The 20885-nt window shown below is 34.5% G+C and overlaps 1 protein-coding gene across 1 annotated transcript; it reads left to right on the top strand.

The window, feature by feature from the left end:
- The first annotated feature begins 1227 nt into the window (after positions 1 to 1227).
- LOC310741545 (uncharacterized protein) lies at positions 1228 to 20885 on the top strand. Its single transcript, XM_083569467.1, has 30 exons — positions 1228 to 1375; positions 1490 to 1731; positions 1827 to 1975; positions 2097 to 2225; positions 2329 to 2490; positions 2583 to 2703; positions 2809 to 2942; positions 3041 to 3194; positions 3292 to 3395; positions 3487 to 3578; positions 10949 to 11104; positions 11194 to 11426; positions 11545 to 11693; positions 12454 to 12582; positions 12659 to 12833; positions 13656 to 13793; positions 13876 to 14006; positions 14092 to 14251; positions 14458 to 14561; positions 14689 to 14782; positions 16380 to 16500; positions 16721 to 16965; positions 17151 to 17299; positions 17464 to 17589; positions 17812 to 17973; positions 18063 to 18186; positions 19916 to 20046; positions 20191 to 20350; positions 20510 to 20613; positions 20743 to 20885. Exons 1-30 carry the CDS (start codon positions 1277 to 1279, stop codon positions 20844 to 20846), a joined length of 4281 nt encoding a protein of 1426 aa, XP_083425593.1. The 5' UTR covers positions 1228 to 1276; the 3' UTR covers positions 20847 to 20885.

Below are 20885 nucleotides of genomic sequence, written 5' to 3' on the forward strand. Positions count from 1 at the left end.
AAGTACATTTTTAATGAATCTTCTTTGCATTATAGACATTTTATGTGCATTTGTGGATGACATGGCAAACTGTGTGACAATGATTTTTTTCTATTACAGAGTCATGACTGTTTTGAATGCAGTGCCACCTGAGGGCCCGAAGATCATGGGCATCCAATATTGATTTTCACCCTTGTCCCTTGTGCACAGAGATTTATCCAGATTCTTTCAAAATTTTAATGATATTATTTACTGTATAATGAGGTATTCAACTGTTTTTTTTTATTATTTTTATTTTATTTTATGAACATTATTCTGAATTTGTTCCAAAATCTGTAAACACAGTGTTTACAGATTGGTAAAGCTCTGCCCATCTTTTCTTCTCTGCCTCTCTACGATACATAAATTAAATCTAATCATCTTTCTGACCTGTTGTCAATGAACCTAATTATGTTGCAAAATCTTTCTCCAACTGTTTAATTTTAATAACAGTTACTTTTTACAGACTTCTGTTGCCCTATTCCACCTTTATCTGAGATTTCGTGCAACCATCAAATAAAAAATTACCTTATTTGTTTTTTTAAATGGTACATTTCTTTAGTTTAATTTGATTTGATATGTTGTTTATGTTCTATTGTATATAAAATATGGCTTTATGAAATTTGCAAAGCATGGCATTGTAGTCAAAATTGCATTCTGTTTTTATTTACATTATACACAGTGTCAAAACAAATTGTGGTTGTAACTAATTAATTTAAAAGTCCATTATGATTTATTTCTATTCAATATCCTGCATTTTGTAAATATAATGTTAGGCATGCATTAAAAAGTATCTATGTGTGGACCTTTTCTTTAATTAATGGATGTTGTGGGTTTTGTTTTGTAAAGTATTTTATTATGGTTTGAAAACTGATCACATTTTAAAGGGAAAAATTACTCAAATGTTCTTTGGATGTCTATGGTTCTACTTTTCTACTTGTTCTCTCAGCGGTACAAACACAGGAAAGACTTTACAAAAGAAATCTGTTTACTATTAAAGTTTACTGTAATAAGTAATTCAATCAATTGTCAGTGTAAAACATTTGTAATTAAATTAAATATTTCTTGTGGGTAAAAAAGGGTCTTTAGGCTGTACTTAAGGAACTTCAGGATATGGAGTCATCCATTTTTTAGGTATGCGATCTTTTGTGGTGTAATAACGTAGATTGTTACTCAATATCCCCTCCTTTTTTGTATAAAAGCTTGAGACAAACCTCAAACTACATAGGTTTGAAATCTTTATTAGAAGATAATCAAAATGAGGGGTTACTACCAGCTGTGTGCTCTTGTTGCCCTGGTGTTCAGGGTTAATGCAGTACCTCTGGCTAAAGACATGAGCGATGAAGTACTTGCAAAGGTAAGAATGGCACGCACTGTGTGACTACAAAACACTCAGGTTTTATTACAATTTACATTTAATATTTTATTTGATGAAGCCAGTGACTGTATTTTTTTTTCTCTCTTTATCCAGAATTACTTAAAGAGATATTACAACATGCAAGAGGAGAGCAAGGAGTCGTTTGGGCGTAAGGTCGACGAGATGAGCTTGAAGCTGAGTGAGATGCAGCAGTTTTTTGGTTTAAAGGTGACAGGAACTCTGGATGCTGAAACACTGGAGATGATGAAGCAACCTCGCTGTGGGGTTCCAGATGTGGCTGCATACACTGCTGGATCTTCGAACAACAAATGGTCAACAAATGATCTGACTTACAGGTACAAGAAGCATAGCAGTCATAGCCTATTATAGCTTTATGTATTAAGCACATGAATTGATTTATTTAGTTATGCTTCGTTTTTTTATTCTACAGGATTGAGAATTACACTCCTGACATGTCTGTGGCTGAAGTGGACAAATCTATCGAAAGAGCATTGCAGGTCTGGGCTCGTGTCACTCCTCTAAAATTCACTCGCATCTCCACGGGCGTAGCTGACATCATGATCTCTTTTGCTGTCAGAGGTTAGTCTCCCACTTTATGTGGAGTACCATCCAGAAATTCTGTCATTTAATTATCAGCATGTATACTGATTATAATAGTCAGCATTACAAAGCTCTGTATATTAATATTTCGTATTTCCAGACCATGGCGATGGCTCCCGATTTGATGGGCCTGATGGTCTTTTGGCTCATGCATTTGGCCCTGCTCCTGGTCTCGGTGGAGATACTCATTTCGATGACGACGAGACTTTCAGCTTTAAATCTCCTGATGGTTAATATCATAAATTACATTAAACATGAAATACACCAAATGCAATGTGCAAGATACAAAATTTTAAAAATCATGTACATCTATCTTTATTGGGGTACCACAGGATACGTCTTGTTTTTGGTGGCTGCCCATGAATTCGGACACTCCCTAGGCCTCGACCATTCCCGTGATCCTGGAGCGCTGATGAATGCAAGGTACATCTACAGAAATGTTGACCGCTTCCTGCTTCCTCAAGATGACATCAGTAAAATTCAAGAGCTCTACGGTATGCTTTTGGAGTTCGGAATTTTGTAAGTAGTTGACCAGAAAATTTGACGTATCAAACCTCTAATTAACAAAGTGAAATTAATTCAACAGGCTCAAACAATGAATTGCCTGTCGGGCCTACACCTCCTGTCACTCCCAACGCCTGTGACCCCAATCTGGTCCTGGATGCTGTTACAACCCTGCGTGGAGAGATGTACTTCTTTAAGGAGAGGTATGAATGTATACACAAATGTATACACAAACTTTAAAATGTTTCCAAAATATTTTTTGTGTCTTTTATAGTTGTAACCATTTGATGCATTTTTCGGTTGTTTAGATTTTTCTGGCGCCGTAACCCCCAACTTCCTGAAATGGAACAATTCCTGATTACAAGTTTCTGGACTGAACTTCCAGATAATATCGATGCTGCTTTTGAGAATCCATCAGATGACTTGGTGTACATCTTTAAACGTAAAATACTTATAAAATATATTGCTAATTGAATTTTTAAACATTGTGATGTGATATTGTGATATAATTTGGCATGTACTTGTGTTTATGATCTTTAGGTCAGAAGGTCTTGACTTTGAACGGTTATGATGTCGTGAAGCAACAAAGTATCAGTAACTTCGGCTTGCCAGCTACAGTGAAGAACATTGATGCTGCCTTTTATGATGAGTACACCGAAAGGACTTTGTTTTTTGTTGGCAAAAAATATTACAGGTACGTTAAAGTTTTATTGTTATATTTGTTTTTAAAGAAAGAAGACAGGCTGCAAAAAAAAAAAAAAAGTTATTTAATAAAAAAAATCTTTTTAAAGCTATGACATGAACACCAAGAAGATGGACAAGGGTTACCCTAAAGCAGTGGAAAAAAGATTCCCAGGAGTGACAAGAAAAGTTACTGCAGCCTTCCAGCAAAGTGGTCAGTATTTATTGAATTTATACATTTCATAAATAATCTGGATTTAGTTCTGTAAAAATGCTAACTTTTTTCAAACCACACGTTTCTGCAGGTTTCACCTACCTCTTCAGTGGAACCAGCGTACTTGAGTTTAGTGAAACAACTCTGATGCGCGTGCTGGGAAACAACTACTTCTTGACCTGCTAGGGCTTTTACGTCTTAGATATTTGTATTATTTAATATTTTATTTGACAGCAAACGGGATAATAACACAGTAAACTATTTAATAATTTAAAGAGTGAATTGTTATTTCAAATCATAGTAATCAAATTCTAATTTAAATCCAAATAATACATGTTATTTCTTATATTGTACTTGGAATACACTGTTTATGCTCGAATAAAACATGCTTTGCAATAATACTGTCTTATTTATTATTTGTATATTATTTATTATAAGTCGATATGCTTCATTATTGGAAATGAAAAGGAGGACAAGAGCTGAGGCAAGAGCACACATGACAAATAAGCACTCATTACTGTCTGGTTATTCTCTGAAAAAATTTACATCTTATTTTGATTTAAGAACTAAATACTATCTGAAATATGTTCATATAATATAATTAATTTAGCAAATCAGACACCACGCACTATGCAGATGAAATGATTAACAGTTAGAGGGTAGCTGATATTTTAGATAAGAAATGTGTCACTTTATGCAGAGGACATTACCATATTTTGACCCTTATATTCTATCTTCCATCTATTGTGGTTTTCTCTCAGATAGATGTTCCACATAGACCCTTATAAGATAGATGTTATAATACACTTAAACAAGGGTCTTCACCCAGGGGTTCCACACATTAAATCACAAATTATTATTTTGTAAAAAAAAAAATTAACAAGAGTAAAAACATCAAAGATAAAATATTTAATATTAAAATGTAAAATATTGTAATTATTAAATTAAAGTTCTATTGAAATTCAAGCTAAAGTTCATGTAAATGTATAATAATCCACCTTAGAGTAAAAGGAAAACGTATAAAACTGCAAATCTATTAAAACAAAAGACAACTGTGAACAACTTAATAAACTGTGATATGATTTTAATTGCAAAATATGTTTATTATGCATAAATCTCTGAAATATTTAAAATATATATTAAAATATATAGACAATGATGCATATATTACAACGACAACATACAGACACAGGGCCGCTGGAAGTAATTTTGAACAGGGGGTGCTGTGAATTATTTTGTTTTATTTTTTTTGACAAAAAAACCTATGAGCCTATGGGCCTATTTAGAATACATTTGAAAAAATATCATAGGGCTGTGACGATGGCACTTTTTTTTTTTTTTTACCACCACGGTGGTAGTGGACCAAATACCGGCGGTGTTGCGGTGGTTGGGGGGGTTGTTTTGAAATAATAAAAAAAAAAAAAAAAAAATGTTATGTTATTGTAAAAGGTACGGAGAGTTAATTTTATCTTCCACAAGGGCAAGGCATTTAGGCTATGTTTGCGCGCTGCCAGAGAAAGCCAAACTAAAATCACCCGCGCGTCTGAAACGCACTTTACAAATGAACTTGAAAAATCAATATAATTAAAATAATCAAAATAATTAAATTAAAATCCAAAATACACTTAATAGCCTACGTGTGTCAAAATCATTTCCTAAAATATTCATAAGGAATTTATAAATTGTGCAAAATATTTTTAATAGGCCTACATTAAAAAAAAAATCTCTCTCTCGCCAATAGGGGGTGCTGCAGCACCCCCAGCACCCCCAGTTACTGCGGCCATGTAGACAACACTAATTGTCTTAGCATGATATAACTAGCGTAATGTGATTGATTTCTATTATCATCAGTGGCTATGTTTGACACATTTTGTATCAAGGGGTCCCTGCCCCATGTCTCTATCACCTAAGGGGTCCTTGACATGAAAAACGTTGAAGACCCCTGTCCTAAAAGTTTACACGACACACAAACAATTTACATTTTTACCCTTATTCACACCACTAAATTCGGGTTACAGCCACTAGATGGCAATCTAATACAAGAATCAGTAAGTCTTAATGCAATTCTATAAACACGGTCATAGATAAAAGGAAAAGCAGGAATCACAATATTAAACCCAAATACTTGGCTGTTTAACTTGTCAATTTTAAGTGCGTTGTAGGCTTATGAAGTTATTAGTCATGGTGATGGATTGATTCTATTCTTATACTTCTACTCTTCTGTAAATTACTTTTAACATGACACCAAGCAAACATTTATCACATCAAATCAAATATACAAATCTCTATTAGGTGTGACTACCTTTTGGCTTCAAACTAGCATCAATTCTTACACTTGCACATTTTGTACACTTGCACAAAGTCAGGGATTTTTTAGAATCGGGTGTGAGTCAGGTGTAACCAATTACCCAATTATGCCAAACAAAAGCTAATGATCATGGATTTTATATGTAGGTTGAAATGGTCATTAACTAAAACAGAAACAGCTGTAAACAAGGTTTAAAAATCTGGGTAAGGAACAGCCAAACTCTGCTTCTAAGTTGAGGTTGTGGATTTTGTCACAGATCATACACCATTCAATTCAAAACAGCCTGGGTTTTCAAGATGTGTTGTACAAGCTATTTTGAATAAGGACACAGAAACTTAACGCAGCAGAAAAGACACATCGTACTTCCTTCCCTTCTACACCAGATGTTCAGCAGTGCTGTCGGCATAGAACTAGCGGAAACCAGTGGAACTGAAGTACACCCATTTACTTCCCAGAGGTGCTCTTCATGAAAGAATTGAGCATGCTGATTCATAATGCAATACAATCAGGGAAAGGTTTAATTAGCCCCAAATTTATTCTACAACAGGACAATAAGCCCAAACATACAGCCAATGTCATTAAGGCCTATCCTCAGTGTAGAGAAGAACAAGGAGTCCTGGGAGTGATGGTTTGTCCACAGCAGAGCCCTAAACTCAACATCGAGACTGTCTCGGATACCACATCATATGTATAAAGGATATGATGCAGTACTCGCTGCATCAAATAGGGTTAAATAAATTGTTGCCAGCTGCAGTAATTATCAGTAAACATCCATTGCATATATTGCAGGTTTTGGGATTATAAGCCACAGACTGCAATAGGCTCATTGCACAGTATTGCAGCATAGATAGACTTTGCTTCCCCTGTGCACAAGCAGGATATCAGTGTGCTACTTATTCCAACAAAAGTAAGAGACCTGATACTAAAGTAAGTAAATTAAATACCCCCTTACTCCTGCATCTGAGTTTCTCTATCCCAGTGACAATTAAGAATAATGGATCTTTACAGTCTGTTTTATTGTTCGTGGACTCCAGAGTCGCCGTCAATTTGATTTACCACTAATTCATTATTTAAACTCAATCTACCCACCACATAATGGAAGTTAACAATTAACCTATAGGGGCAGGCATTACCCAACAATATGTACTGTTAACTATACAGGTTGGTTTATTACACACATAATATATTTTCCTATATATTATTTTCTCCACAAATCATACTGGGTCACCAACTGTCACTGACCCCAACATTTCATGGTCTCGAACCATGAAATTTTTAGTGACACCAGTACATGAACAATCTCTACAAATCTCTAAAAGCAAGCCTGTTACAGTGTGTGTGTGTGTGTGTGTGTGTGTGTGTGTGTGTGTGTGTGTGTGTGTGTGTGTGTGTGTGTGTGTGTTTCTGATGTGTGAGTATCTCTTGCTTATTTTTTATACTTTTATACTTATGTATATTTAATTTTCTGGTTTTTTTTTTTGTTTGTTTGTTTTTTTTAATTCCTAATGTGACTGCACTCAGCAGCTGGCTGGGAAAGTGAAAATTAAGTGTAAGTGTAAAATCTTGCTCTTTTTTTTAAATAACAAAAAGACTTAAAATATTAGAGAAAATGTCACCAGGGTTGAAAACTGTTTATTTGCACTAATAAAGATGATTCATGATGAATATGTTGGCTATGCTATAACAGATGTTTAAGCGATAAATATGTTAATATACATTAAAAGTGAATTTTTCATCTTTTACCCAGACACCAAAGTGCGGGAATGTTTATGCAACCAGTGAGAAGAAATGTAAGTTACTAATGTGTGAATCAAAATCAGAATTTGGTTCCAGCTGTTATTGACTCTCAAAAGTACAGACATAAATAACACTATATATTTAGCTTGGACTATACAAGACAGAACAGACAAGACACGACAAAACAGACTATACGAGACAAAACAGACAATGTGAGACAATATAGACAGTACGGGTATTAAATAGGGATACAGAGTAAATGACAGATCAGTACTGTATATAAAGTGTGAAAGTGCATGGTAGTGCAAATAACAGTTTTGTGTGTCAGGTACGATAAAGAATGATGGGATACTGTGTCACAAATGTGCCAGTAAAGAACTTAATCCTAATATCCATTGTTCTTTTGTGATGATGTTTAGCTCTCCAGGGCATGCCTTTTTTTCTTTTTACTATAATGCTTGGAAACTATAATCTGCAAAGCTGTCTTGACAAGTTTACACCGACAGTATCGCGCTTTCAGATCTGCGCAGTAGACGTCACATTGAGTTTAAGACGTCACAGAACTGAATCAGAGACGTGTTTAAATGCTGGGGAACTTCCCTTCATGTTGAAGATCTAACAAAATTGGCTACACAGGCTAGTATAGACAACATACAATACTACAATACTATATTAATGTAATGCATTAAGCACACATAATATTATACAGTATCAACTTCACTGTAAGACTAGTTTCTGAAAACAAACCTAAATTATAATGTAAATTATAATGTTTTTAAGGAAAACAATAAAAATTAAACCATGTACAAAGTTTTTTGGGGATTTAACAATACTCACACTGATACATAAACAAAATAATTAGTATTTAGCAATCAGAGGGAGTCCACTCTTAATTAAGTTGTGTTTGCTGATGTTTGCTGCAAGCAATGGCATGTCCTGGTTGTTAAAATTAAGCCCAGAGTGTTATATATTACTTGCATAGTATAGTTGCAAGTATAGACTCTCAAGTATAGACAAGCAAATTAAGGCAGACTGTGTTAATGATCAGTGATACTGTGCACTCCGGTCAGCAGTCAATGTTCAGCAGCTCAATGTTGAGAAATACATGCTGATTCATCATACCATCAGGGAGATGTCTGATTGGCCCTAAATCTATTCTGCAGCAGGACAGCGACCTCAAACATACAACCAATGCCAATGACAGAGAAGAACAATAAGTCCTGGAAGCGGAGGTTTGGCCCCCATAGAGTTTCGATCTCAGAGTCATCAAATCTGTCTGGGATTACATAAAGAGACAAAAGGATTTTTAGCAGTCTATACCCACAGACGATCCGCGGTTAGTTCTCCAAGATATTTGGAACCTACCTGCCGAATTTCTTCAAAAACTGTGTTGCTGTTTTGCAGGCTAAGGGGTTCTCACACAAAATATTGTTTTCATTTGGATTTCTCTTCAGTTCTTCTACTTTCCATTTTGTTAACTGATTAAAACAAACTTTCACACATGCCTAAAACATTTGCACATTACTGTATATACATTTATTTCATTAATACTCTGGTCAGCAGTCATGTTGTCAAGTTGTGAACATCACAAATGTTCGCTGTAATTTTTTGTTACTTGTTTTTGGCACATCAGGGTACACAACAGACCTATATTTTGCTGTTGGGGTTTTTTAAATATATATTGTTTTAAATGAGGATGGTTTTATACCAATATATATTAGAAATAATTTGCCCTAAAAAGATGCAAATACAGATGCATCTACCAATACAAATTAGGGTATGTGTTTGTTGGTATTTTGGGAAATAGACCAATTAAATGAAAGAAAAAAAACCTTTAGGCCACAGCTGCCTAAATCTGTATAAAGATATAGATATTTAGGAAGATATTTCAGTGATATAAAATAAACTGAGTAGAATTCTACTAAAAGCTTCTCTCACATCCTCTTAAAAAAATCATGGCCCTATATATCTGCTATAAACTCACCATGCGTGTCATCACACTGATTTCACACACCTGGGAAAACCATTCAGATACGTGAAAAAGGTCCTTACAGCCCAGTCACAAAGCAGCGACACTGATGATGAATGATTTGCTGTATGAATGGCATCTGGGAGAGACGGTTGTGATTCAGGTATAGCATTAACAAAAACAACTGTGTCACTTCCCTGAAAAGATGCAGCTTAGACACGCCCAGGCTTGTGCTCACACTTTCAACATGTTTCCAGAAGCGTACATCACGTTTACAGTTACCATTCTTTACAAATATTTACATTAAATTTATTTACTAATAATTAGCTGCAAATAGACTTCCTAATTGTACTAATGATATTTTATGAATAGAATATCATATATGACTTTTTATATAGAGATTCTAACTTTTTGTATTTTCTTTATTCCTGCATTTTAATTTAATGTCTTAGTGTATTAGTGCCAACTATTAGTCACCTAATCCACATTATTCATGATTAGCAGTAAATTTAAAATTTAACAGTCAAACCAGGTTTAAATTACATTTAATTAATCATCTACATGTATTTCATGCTTTCTGGTTGTGGAAATCTGAGATTTGAACAAACATATTTATCATTTGACATCATTAGACATTAGAAAAACAGTCATAATGGTGACAATTTAAATATATTTATATGTAAACATATATCTGCAAACATGGAAATAAGAGAAATAATAATTTGCATATTTCACCAAAACAACTGTATTTTTTTGTAATTTAAAATGGTCAGTGATAAAAATGTAAAGATTGCAACAAAATGACCTGTTTTTAAAAACATAGTTTAGTGTGTGTGTGTGTGTGTGTGTGTGTGTGTGTGTGTGTGTGTGTGTGTGTGTTGTGTGTGTGTGTGTATTAACATCAGTTTGACACAATTAAACTGTGTAAAAAAGAGCAAAATTGCTAATTAACAAAATAATTTGCTAACAAAATTCTTTATATAAAGAAACAGTGAATTAATACATCACATGGAGATTCATTAAAAAAAATTTATGAAAACATTTAAATACTTTTTTATTATTTTTATTTTCCATGCTTTATATGATGTAAAACACAGACTAACATTATTAACAAATAATATAACGATCAAAGAGATAAAATAAAAATGTAAATTATTTATATAGAAATAGAAATATTAATATTTTAATAAAAGTATGCAGATGAGCAATAAACATTTAAGTAATAAAAAAACAGAATAAAAAGACAGAAATACAAATACAATAAGAACCAATGTGTAAAATGTAAATCCAACACTAATTTTGTCAAAATTTTGTATATGCATAAAGGACATTATCAGAAATTATATTATAAAAAAATTAAAAAATACAAATACAAAATACAAAAATAATGCAGATTAAAGGAAAAGAAATAATGAAGAGCCTTGATGAACGATTTGGGTGTAAACGTTTTTGACAAATCCGGATTTTTCTTGCTCGATCCATCAAGCCAGTAATTATATATGTTGTGCAATAAGTCTGCATCTGAAGCGTATATAAACCTCTCAGCCTCCAAGTCCAAACCAAAAACTGAAGATCCTTGAGGAGGAGGCAAACATGAAGATGTGCTACACAACCTGTATTCTGATTGCTCTGGCGATTGCCGTCCAGTCCGATCCGATACCAAAGACAGAAGAGAAAGATGATGCCTTTGCCGAGGTATGTATCTTCACTCTATCTATCATCCCTACATGTCCAGGTATCTATTTACAACCATAAACATGTCAGAACTTTTCATTTCTCTCTAGGCTTACCTAAAGAAATTCTACAACCTCACCTCATCCACTAATAAAGGACGATTCAGTCAGATGAGTCTGAAGATAGCTGAGATGCAGAAGTTTTTTGGACTCACCGTGACGGGGTCGCTGGACTCCAACACCTTGGAGGTGATGAAGAAACCACGATGTGGAGTGGTCGATGTGGGCGCGTACTCCACGTTTGGCACAGATCTTAAATGGCAAACAAACCAGCTGACATACAGGTGAGAAGAACAAGTGTTTTATAGAATGCAGAGATCTGAGTACAAGCTGACATACAGGTGCCACAAATCCTTCCATGCATAAGCTCGAATTTCGGTTTGTGGTTGTTTCCTCTACTAGGATTGAGAATTACACTCCAGACATGTCTGTGGCTGAAGTGGACGACTCCATCCAGAGAGCGCTGCAAGTCTGGGCTCGTGTTACCCCTCTGAAGTTCACTCGCATCAACAGTGGCATAGCCGACATCATGATCTCCTTCGGGAGAGGCTGTAAGTTCACCCACTAACATCCAAACACACAAACACACCACTGTTATCATTTTACAAACCTGTAAAGTGCTAAAGCATTACTTTTCTGATCTGTATATATATATATATATATATATATATATATATATATATATATATATATATATATATATATATATATATATATATGAAACAGATAAACAAAAAATAAAACACTCTGGAACATTATGTTAAAAAATCACTTTTTTACATTACTTTTGCCTTTTTCTATTCTATTTCATATAATATAAATATAACATTGCTTTTAGGGATTTCCATTTTAAACACTGCTTTATTATGATTTCTTGTAAGTTGTTATTGGAAGTATATGTAAGTTCATTAGTGCTTTATTTAGTCAATAACAAATTAGTAAGAATGGAATCATGTTGAAAAATGTGGGTCTAATAATAATGTTCTGTACAAATAAAAAAAAAGATTCTAACCCCCTCTATTAACTGCAAGGATTTGTAATTATTATTGGTTAGCACAGGTTTGTAATGGTGTGTGTGTGTGTGTGTGTGTGTGTGTGTGTGTGTGTGTGTGTGTGTGTGTGTGTGTGTGTGTGTGTGTGTGTGTGTTTAATCCCACTCCCACAGAACGTTAGACCAGTCATGTTTACCCAAGCAGATGTTAAAGCTGTTGACTAGACATGCAACAATTTCAACACTTCCGTTCCTGAGCTGTTGGAAATATTTTGTTTAACCACTTGGTGCATGCAATAAAATCCATCTCTTTCTCATAGCCCATGGTGATGCCTACCCGTTTGATGGACCATCCGGCACTCTGGCACATGCTTTTGCGCCATCTACTGGTATCGGTGGAGACGCACATTTTGATGAAGATGAAAACTTCACCTTCAGTTCCACTAATGGTGAGACAAATAGATATTTAAACTAGAATCTAATAAACCTTAAGCATGTAGACTGACCATGTCTATTTTTCATCAGGATTTATTTTGTTCCTGGTGGCTGCTCATGAGTTTGGTCATTCTCTGGGTCTGTCTCACTCCAGTGACCCCGGGGCCCTTATGTACCCAACCTACAGCTTCAGAGACCCAAAAACATTTGTCCTGCCTGCAGATGATGTCAACGGCATTCAGTCACTTTATGGAAAGAACACAGGGTAAAAAATGACAAACTTACATGGAAAACAAAAATTGTGGCTTATTTTGCAAAACAAATCCTAATTACTTTGTTGTTCGGTTGGCAAATATACACTAAATATTTTTTTATTTAATCATTCATCATTTAACCAGCTCTTTTATTTGAGCGTTGAGATTTATACAGTGTTTTTTTTTTTTTTTTTTTTTTTTTTTACAAAATATTATTTAATGGTGTAGATGTACAACAAATGCCTTCAACATTGTAATGTAATTAATTTCTTTGCCATAATTTCTTCAAAATTAATTATTTGGTTTTGTACAAGCATGGCAACAAGCCATTCAGAAGCTGAAAGAGTCCTAATTAGTAAGTCAAATGATCTGACTGAATAAAAAGTCGAAATTGAAATCTATTAGAAGGAGGAACTAGCTATTAGTCAGTGAACCTACCTGTTATTGCTTAGGGGACATGGTGTAACAAATGCTGCTCATTACTAATTAACACATTTTGAAATTGTTTAGAATTTGTATTTGTAATTATATATTTTAATAGCTATAGGCTTTACTTCTATTTTAAGAGGGTTTTGCCAATCCTAGTCAAAATTTTGGTGAAATATTTTGGAAAAATTTGTAAAAAGACCAATAGGATGTATAGTTTTACAAGTGTTACTCTAATTATATTATAATCCCTTTTGCAACAGACAAATGTTTTTTTATTATTTTCCTCCACTGTAACTATTGACCTAAAATCACATGAATATTGCTTCTCAAATGCTTCTTTTTATTTGCACAATATACATATTTTTTAACATCTAATTTATCTGTAACTTTACTTCTACATTTAGACCAGACCCAAACCCTGTTGACCCTGTCAACCCCAGTAAACCTGACCCACCTCCAGTCACCCCAAGTGCCTGTGACCAAACGCTAGTCCTGGATGCTGTGGCCACACTGCGTGGAGAGAGGCTCTTCTTCAAGAATGGGTATATATTCCTAAAATAACAATTTTATAAGTTTTATTAAATTAAATGTTCACTATTTTAACGTTTGCTTTCCCTCTGTTAGCTTCTTCTGGCGTTTATTTGGAGCCAACACGGTTCAGCTGCAGCTGATCAAGAGCTTCTGGCCTGATGCGCCAGATAATATTGATGCTGCATTTGAGAACACTGTGCAAGACAGACTATACCTCATCAAAGGTAATTAAATATTCCTTTGTGGTTGTTTGCAGTGCTTTTAATCATAAATCAGTTTGAGATAACCATATGATCTTGTACTGTTTAGATCAAAAAGTATGGGCTTTTACTGCTTATGACCTTGTGAGTGGATTTCCCAAGAGCCTTAGCAGCATGGGTCTGCCTGCCATTGTGAAGAAGGTCAGTGCTGCTCTTTATGACCAAAACACTGGCAAGACATTGTACTTCGTGGACAACAATTACTACAGGTAGGAAATACATGACATTGCTAATCATCATTAAATAGATAAAAAAAAGCAAAGCTATTAATTACCCAGTTTTGCTTAAACCTGAAACTTTAGCTAGTTTTATTTATAAGGAATTTATAAGACTACTAACTACTCACAAACAAAAAAACTGTTAATAAAGACCTGCACATTTACGTAAGAACTAAACAACTCATAAATCTCCGCAGTTATGATGAAAACAAGAAAAAGATGGACACCGGATATCCCAAACGGGTGGAAAATGGCTTCCCAGGAGTTACTGAAAAAATCACTGCTGCCTTCCAGTACAAGGGTCAGTATTTTTATAAATGCTTTTGTTTTTGAATATTGTGATGTTCTTTATTCTTTTCTTAAGAAGTAAGATTTTTTTTATTATGAATGTATGCTGATTTTCATATTATGTCAATCCTGTGTTTCAGGTTTCACCTATCTCTTAAGTGGAACACGTATTTTTGAGTACAGCACTTCTACCAAGAAGGTGTTGCGCATGCTGAACAACAACTACTTTTTGAAGTGTTAGTGGTTGAGTTTTTTTATATTTTTTAATATATTTTTTTCCAAGAGCCAAATACTGGATCTGGATTATGGAAAAATCTCCATAGATTATATAATGAATTCAATTTATTTATAGATTAATGTATTTTTTTTTTAATTAAATTTTATGAGGACCTGTTTAATTTTGCTGTGTAATGAAAAATAAAGAACTTAAAAACACTTGTCATGCGTCCTTTCACCTTTTATAGTTCTATATCAAAGCTAAAATGCATACTTTTTTGGTAAAAAAAAAAAAAAAAAAAAAAAAAAAAAAGCAGAATATTAAAATTCTGAGAGACAGATAGAGAGAGAGAGAGAGAGAGAGAGAGAGAAAGAGAGAGAGATTTTTTATTTATTTATTTATTTTATTTATTTATTTATTCTGGACCTTCAGGTTATGGAAACAGAACACATGACGTTATATGAACAAAAAACATACATTAGCATCTCTGTCTTGCTGGAACATGTCAGCTTTATGTGTGTGTGGTGTGCGTGTGTTTATGGTTCCTCGATGCATTCCTTGTGGAGCAGCTTCAGTTGACATAAATAAAGATGGCTGTGACAGATATATGCTCATGATTACAGTCATTTGATGCCTGTAAAAATCTATACAGGAAAACATCCAGGACATTTTGTCCAAAGTGTGTAAGTTTATTTGATAAGGCTGATTCATTACTTACATCTGTAATATAAAGACAAATGACAGGCAGTCTGTAACCACATTGTGGAAATTTACATGTGCATATACTCACTGTGTGCTAATTTACATGTGTATATCGGCTTTTGTTTTAAGTAATTGCCCTCGAAATTGCCTATTTTTTGAATGACTGTTACGGGTCATCAACCCTGCAGCTTTTCTCAATAAGGCTTGATTGTCCTTTCAGAAAACCCTTTAGCCTGTAAACCATTTGTAACTTTACATATGCATAAACAGCATTGCTCTGTATAGAACTACAACCTAAATAATTATTTAAAAATGAAGCTTCCGAATGTAAAATGCAAAAGAACTATTTGAAACATCTAACCATACAGGTGAAGACTGGGATCTTGCAAAATGTATATTGTTGGTTTGATTGTTATTTAGCTTTGATTAAGGTGGTTTTCAATCTTTTCTTAATTAAATAAACCAAAAAAGCAAAATGATGTTGTCTGGCACTATGTATGTTGGCAGCATGTAGGAATGAAAATGTTCTGACAATTTACTGAAAAAAAAAACGAGATGATCTTCGATTGCTTTATTTTTACTCATTCTTTCTGAACTGTGTCAAATTAGAGGATTTAACCTTGTATCTAAATATGGAGAAACTCTAAAATGAACAAATATGTTTATATCCACTCCTCTTTTATCATATGTACCATATCAAACCTGTTCACACACGTATGAGCTTCTTCCAGCAGCATCACAAACACACAAAAAGACCCTCGTTGGTTCTGATTAGGGACTTGTCATGGCACGGTTTATCTCTCTTAAGAATTCAGCTCTGCTTTAGGGAAACAGGGAAACCATGTGTGTCTGTACACAATAAGGTGGGTGTGGGTGGATAGAGCTGATATAAGCTCATCATCATCCCTTTAGGAATCCAGAAGAAGACAGTTTGGAGATGAGGAACACAACCATTCTCGTGCTGATGCTCACAGCATGGGTTCTTTGCAGTGGTGCTCCTGCAACTCCCACAATGGATCAGGAGACAGCTGAGGTAAAAACTCATAAATATTGTATTTTATCTTATATTTTTATTTCTAAAAGATCTCCAGTCCTTTGAAAATGCATATAAATATGTCTACATTCCAGTATTAACCCCAGTCATTCTTCTGATTTTAATGCCATTACTGATCAAATGTAATAAAGATAGGAAAAAAAAGCATATCTGGGCATGATTGATAATCTTGTTTTCCTTTTTTTTGTATTTTCTTCAGGAATATCTGAAGCAGTTCTTCTCAGAGCACAAAACTCCGTCTATCAGTGGAAGACGAGTGAAAGTGCAGGACTTTGAGACAGTATTGAAGAAAATGCAGGAGTTCTTTGGGCTCCAGGTGACAGGCAAACTCGACACAAACACCATCGAGGTGATGCAAAAGCCACGCTGCGGTGTTTCTGATGTTTCAAATTATGTACATTTCAGTGGCAAACCCAAGTGGGATAAGCAGACCATTACATACAGGTACAGACTGCTTTTTATGGAGTAACTGATGCCTAGAGGTATGAGAAATGTATATGCTTTATTGCTTTTTTTTTTATATGCTTTTAATGCTTTATTGCTGATCACAGTTACACAATGTAGGGTACAAGATGAGGAAATAAACAAGCAAGATATTACATTTATGGATTTCTTTCCTTACATTTTAGAATTACTGAATACACACCAGATCTGAGTCAGGGTGAAGTGGATACCACGATTGCCCAGGCTTTTAAACTCTACAGCGATGTCACTCCACTCGTCTTTAAGCAGCTCTACAGTGGCATGGCAGACATCATGATTCTTTTCAAAGCCAGAAGTAATTGCACTAGATGTTCTCAAATACACCCTGGCTCCTAGATAGAGCACTTGTCTGCTGCTAAAATGCTGTTTGACAATATTGCATTTCCTATCTAGTGAACAGGATGTTACTTAGGACATACTGTATTTTTGTCATTTCATTTGTGCATTCTTTTTCTTCAGATCATGGAGATTTTTACCCATTTGATGGACAGGGTGGTGTTCTGGCTCATGCCATGTCTCCAGGTCAAGGTGAAGGTGGTGATGCCCACTTCGATGAGGATGAAAAATGGACTCTGAGCTCAGCAGGTAAAGTAGATAAAAGTTTATATAAATGGTATGTATGTTGGAAATAAATAAAAGATACGCTACCAGAGAAACAGCAAAGAGGGTTTTCCTTTTTTGTTTCTTTTTTTTTTACTTCTTAACATTTTATAACTGTTTTGCATAATTTTTTTATTTTTTTCTAAAGTCCAGTCAAAAGTACACAAACATCAACATATTCAAATGTTAAAACACCTTGTGCTATAGGTATGAACTTGCTCTTGGTGGCTGCCCATGAGTTTGGCCATGCGCTTGGACTGGATCACTCACAAGATCCCTCTGCACTCATGTACCCTACATACAAATACGTCAACACTCACGGATATCAGCTGCCTATGGACGATAAGAGAGGAATCCAAGCTCTATATGGTGAGTATATAAGCAAATCAGACAAAAGCAGGAAGAGGGATTTCAGTACAGAATACATTTTTATGACTTGCTTTTGATTGATTTCCAAGGTGCTGGTCAATCCCCCAAACCTCAGCCACAGCCTCAACCAAATCCACCAGAACGATGCAATCGAGACTTGGTGTTTGATGCTGCGACCAGCATAAGAGGAGAGCTTTACTTTTTCAAAAATAAGTATGATAATATTTAGTTTATAATCTTTTTTTTCAATCTTTCATATGACATGACTTGAACTGACATAATTTAAAAAAGATTGTTTAAAACAAAAAACATAACCCGATGTTAAGCGAGATGAGTTAAGCTTCAGTGTCACGCCAGCATGTGCGATATCCCATTGTTCGCAAGTTTTAATGTTTCACAAACTAAATACTATTCTAAAGGTCTAAGACTCAAGCATCGATTTTAGATCACTGCTTTTCAATGGAAAATGTATAACAAATGTATTTGCTGAATTTGTGAAGGTAGAACACACCAACAACATGCATAAAAAAAAAAGCAGTACCTACACTATGATTGTAATAACAAGTCAATGGGTGCAGGATTCTAAAGATATATGGGAGGATTTTATTCCCCACGTGGGGGTTCTTAGTGGGTTCTAAACTAAGGGGGTTAGGGGGTTCTAAACTAAGTTCTTAGTTTATTCTTCTTTAGAAGTTCTTAGTGGTGAAAGAGTGCAGCATGTGTTCTGCTCTAACAGCTGTTTCCATCTAGTGCTAACTGGGCTTTGTTTGCAAAAAAGAAAGAAAACAAAAAAAACAATGGACAGTAAAAAAAATTTTTATCTGAGATTGGATGAAGCAGCGATGAGGAAAAGATTATTGGGGATCTGCATGGGGATTGAAAATCTGAGCCTATTTTATATCTCTGAGTTAAAATATATCTCCCTTATTGTCCGTTTGTTTTTATTAGAGAAATGATTTAGTGTGTGTGTGCATGTGTTGTTGGGCTCACTCCTGTCCATTCGAATGGCCGGACATTAGTATGAATTGCCATCACTATAAAGCAATAGTTTGTCTGGCTACCTGACCATCAATATGAATGCAAAATCAATATCAATAGCTAAACATGTATAACAATAACCTGAACGGCCAGCAATTATTTTGAATGCAGACTGTATGAATGGCCACCTGAGTCTAGCAGATGGCTCTCAAACAGGGGGAGAGAGAACAGGATCAGACATATTCGCAGATAAATGTTTCTAGGCATCTCATTTGTCATGACAACTTCATAAAAGTTTAAATCTAAACTCATGAAACATGTGGCTTTCAACATTTAAATTTAGGTGGGTCATTTTTCAGCTGTGAGTACCAAAAGCGGGGGGTGAATGCTAACAGGTTAAAGTATGTTTGTAGAAATCAAATTTTTCATGATATCTTCATTCAATTTGAAATATAAACTCATGAGACATGTGGACTTTAACCCAGTACTTTCCTGGATTGCTGGACAGTAAAGCCCAAAAGTGTCTTCTGTCCAAGGATATTTAAATTGTGTATGTAGCCCACTTTTGTCAAGAAGGATTAACATTTAAAATTTAGGTAGGTCAATTTCAGCTGTGAGCCACCAAAATGCTAACAGGTTAAAGTAGAGATACACTGGGTGAAATATTCCAGTAAAAATGCTTCCTTTTACAAAAGTATTTGCCTTTATATGTACTCAAGTATCCAGTATTTGTTATGTCCTTTTATCATTTTCATTGTTTTTTTTTGTTGCTTAATCAACTCAGTTTATGTGACTCACTAATCTAACTATAAAATAGAGATATAAGATAGATAGATAGATAGATAGATAGATAGATAGATAGATAGATAGATAGATAGATAGATAGATAGATAGATAGATAGATAGATAGATAGATAGATAGATAGATAGATTTGCTCACTAAACTTTGTTTCTTTCTTAAAAGCTATTACTGGAAGAAAAGCACCCTGCTGAAAGGAATTCCCCAGACGCTAATCAGAACCACATGGCCCTCCATCACGTCTGTTGATGCAGCTTATGAAATCAGATCAAAAAGGATCAGTTTCTTTTTCAAAGGTTTGACTTTTAAGTGCATTACACATTCTTATATTCGCACAGCTTATAATAATAATCATATAATCATGGCATTTACAAATATGTGTGTGTGTGTGTGTGTGTGTGTGTGTGTGTGTGTGTGTGTGTGTGTGTGTAAATGTACAGGTCAGAACTACTGGGGCGTAACAGCAACCGCCATTTTACCCGGATATCCAAAGCACATTTCACAGTTTGGCTTTCCAGCTTCAGTCACAAATATTGATGCTGCAGTGCACATTGGCTCAACTGGACGCACTTTGTTCTTTACTGGTGAAAAATATTGGAGGTAATTTGTATAATATTATTTGAAATAATAATAATAATAATAATCACATTAACAACAATAATTTGACTGTATATTGTATATATACTGTATATAATCAATAATTTTGAATCATTTGATCATTTGAATAATTTATTTTAACTGAATGACATTTCTGATCAGCTTTAATGAGAACACCAGAAAAATGGACGCCGGTTTCCCCAAACCCATTCGCATAGATTTCCCAGGAATCGGCTTCAAAGTGGATGCTGCTTTTGAAAACTATGGTAAACACAAGTCAACTATCTTTTCTTTAATAAAACTACCCATGGAACATATGCATGATTTAATTTACACAAATACGGACTCATGTGAATGTTTGAATGTTATTTTTATATTTCCTTTATATTCTGAAGGTTTTCTGTATTTCTCTGATGGAGCCAGACAAACAGAATACATCTACAGGACCAAAAGTGTGAACCGTATGCTGCTGAATTATGCATGGCTAAACTGCTACTAAGCAAAATTTCATATTTATTTTGATATTTTGATGTGTTTG

The sequence above is a fragment of the Silurus aristotelis genome (assembly GCF_946808225.1).
Source record: "Silurus aristotelis genome assembly, chromosome: 18".
NCBI lineage: Eukaryota > Metazoa > Chordata > Actinopteri > Siluriformes > Siluridae > Silurus > Silurus aristotelis.

Coding starts and splice junctions, on each gene's coding strand:
- LOC310741545 (XM_083569467.1), top strand. CDS start 1,277: ATGAGGGGTTACTACCAGCTGTGTGCTCTTGTTGCCCTGGTGTTCAGG. Junction 3,195..3,291: donor GTTGGCAAAAAATATTACAG/GTACGTTAAAGT, acceptor ATCTTTTTAAAG/CTATGACATGAACACCAAGA. Junction 16,501..16,720: donor TGGATCAGGAGACAGCTGAG/GTAAAAACTCAT, acceptor TATTTTCTTCAG/GAATATCTGAAGCAGTTCTT.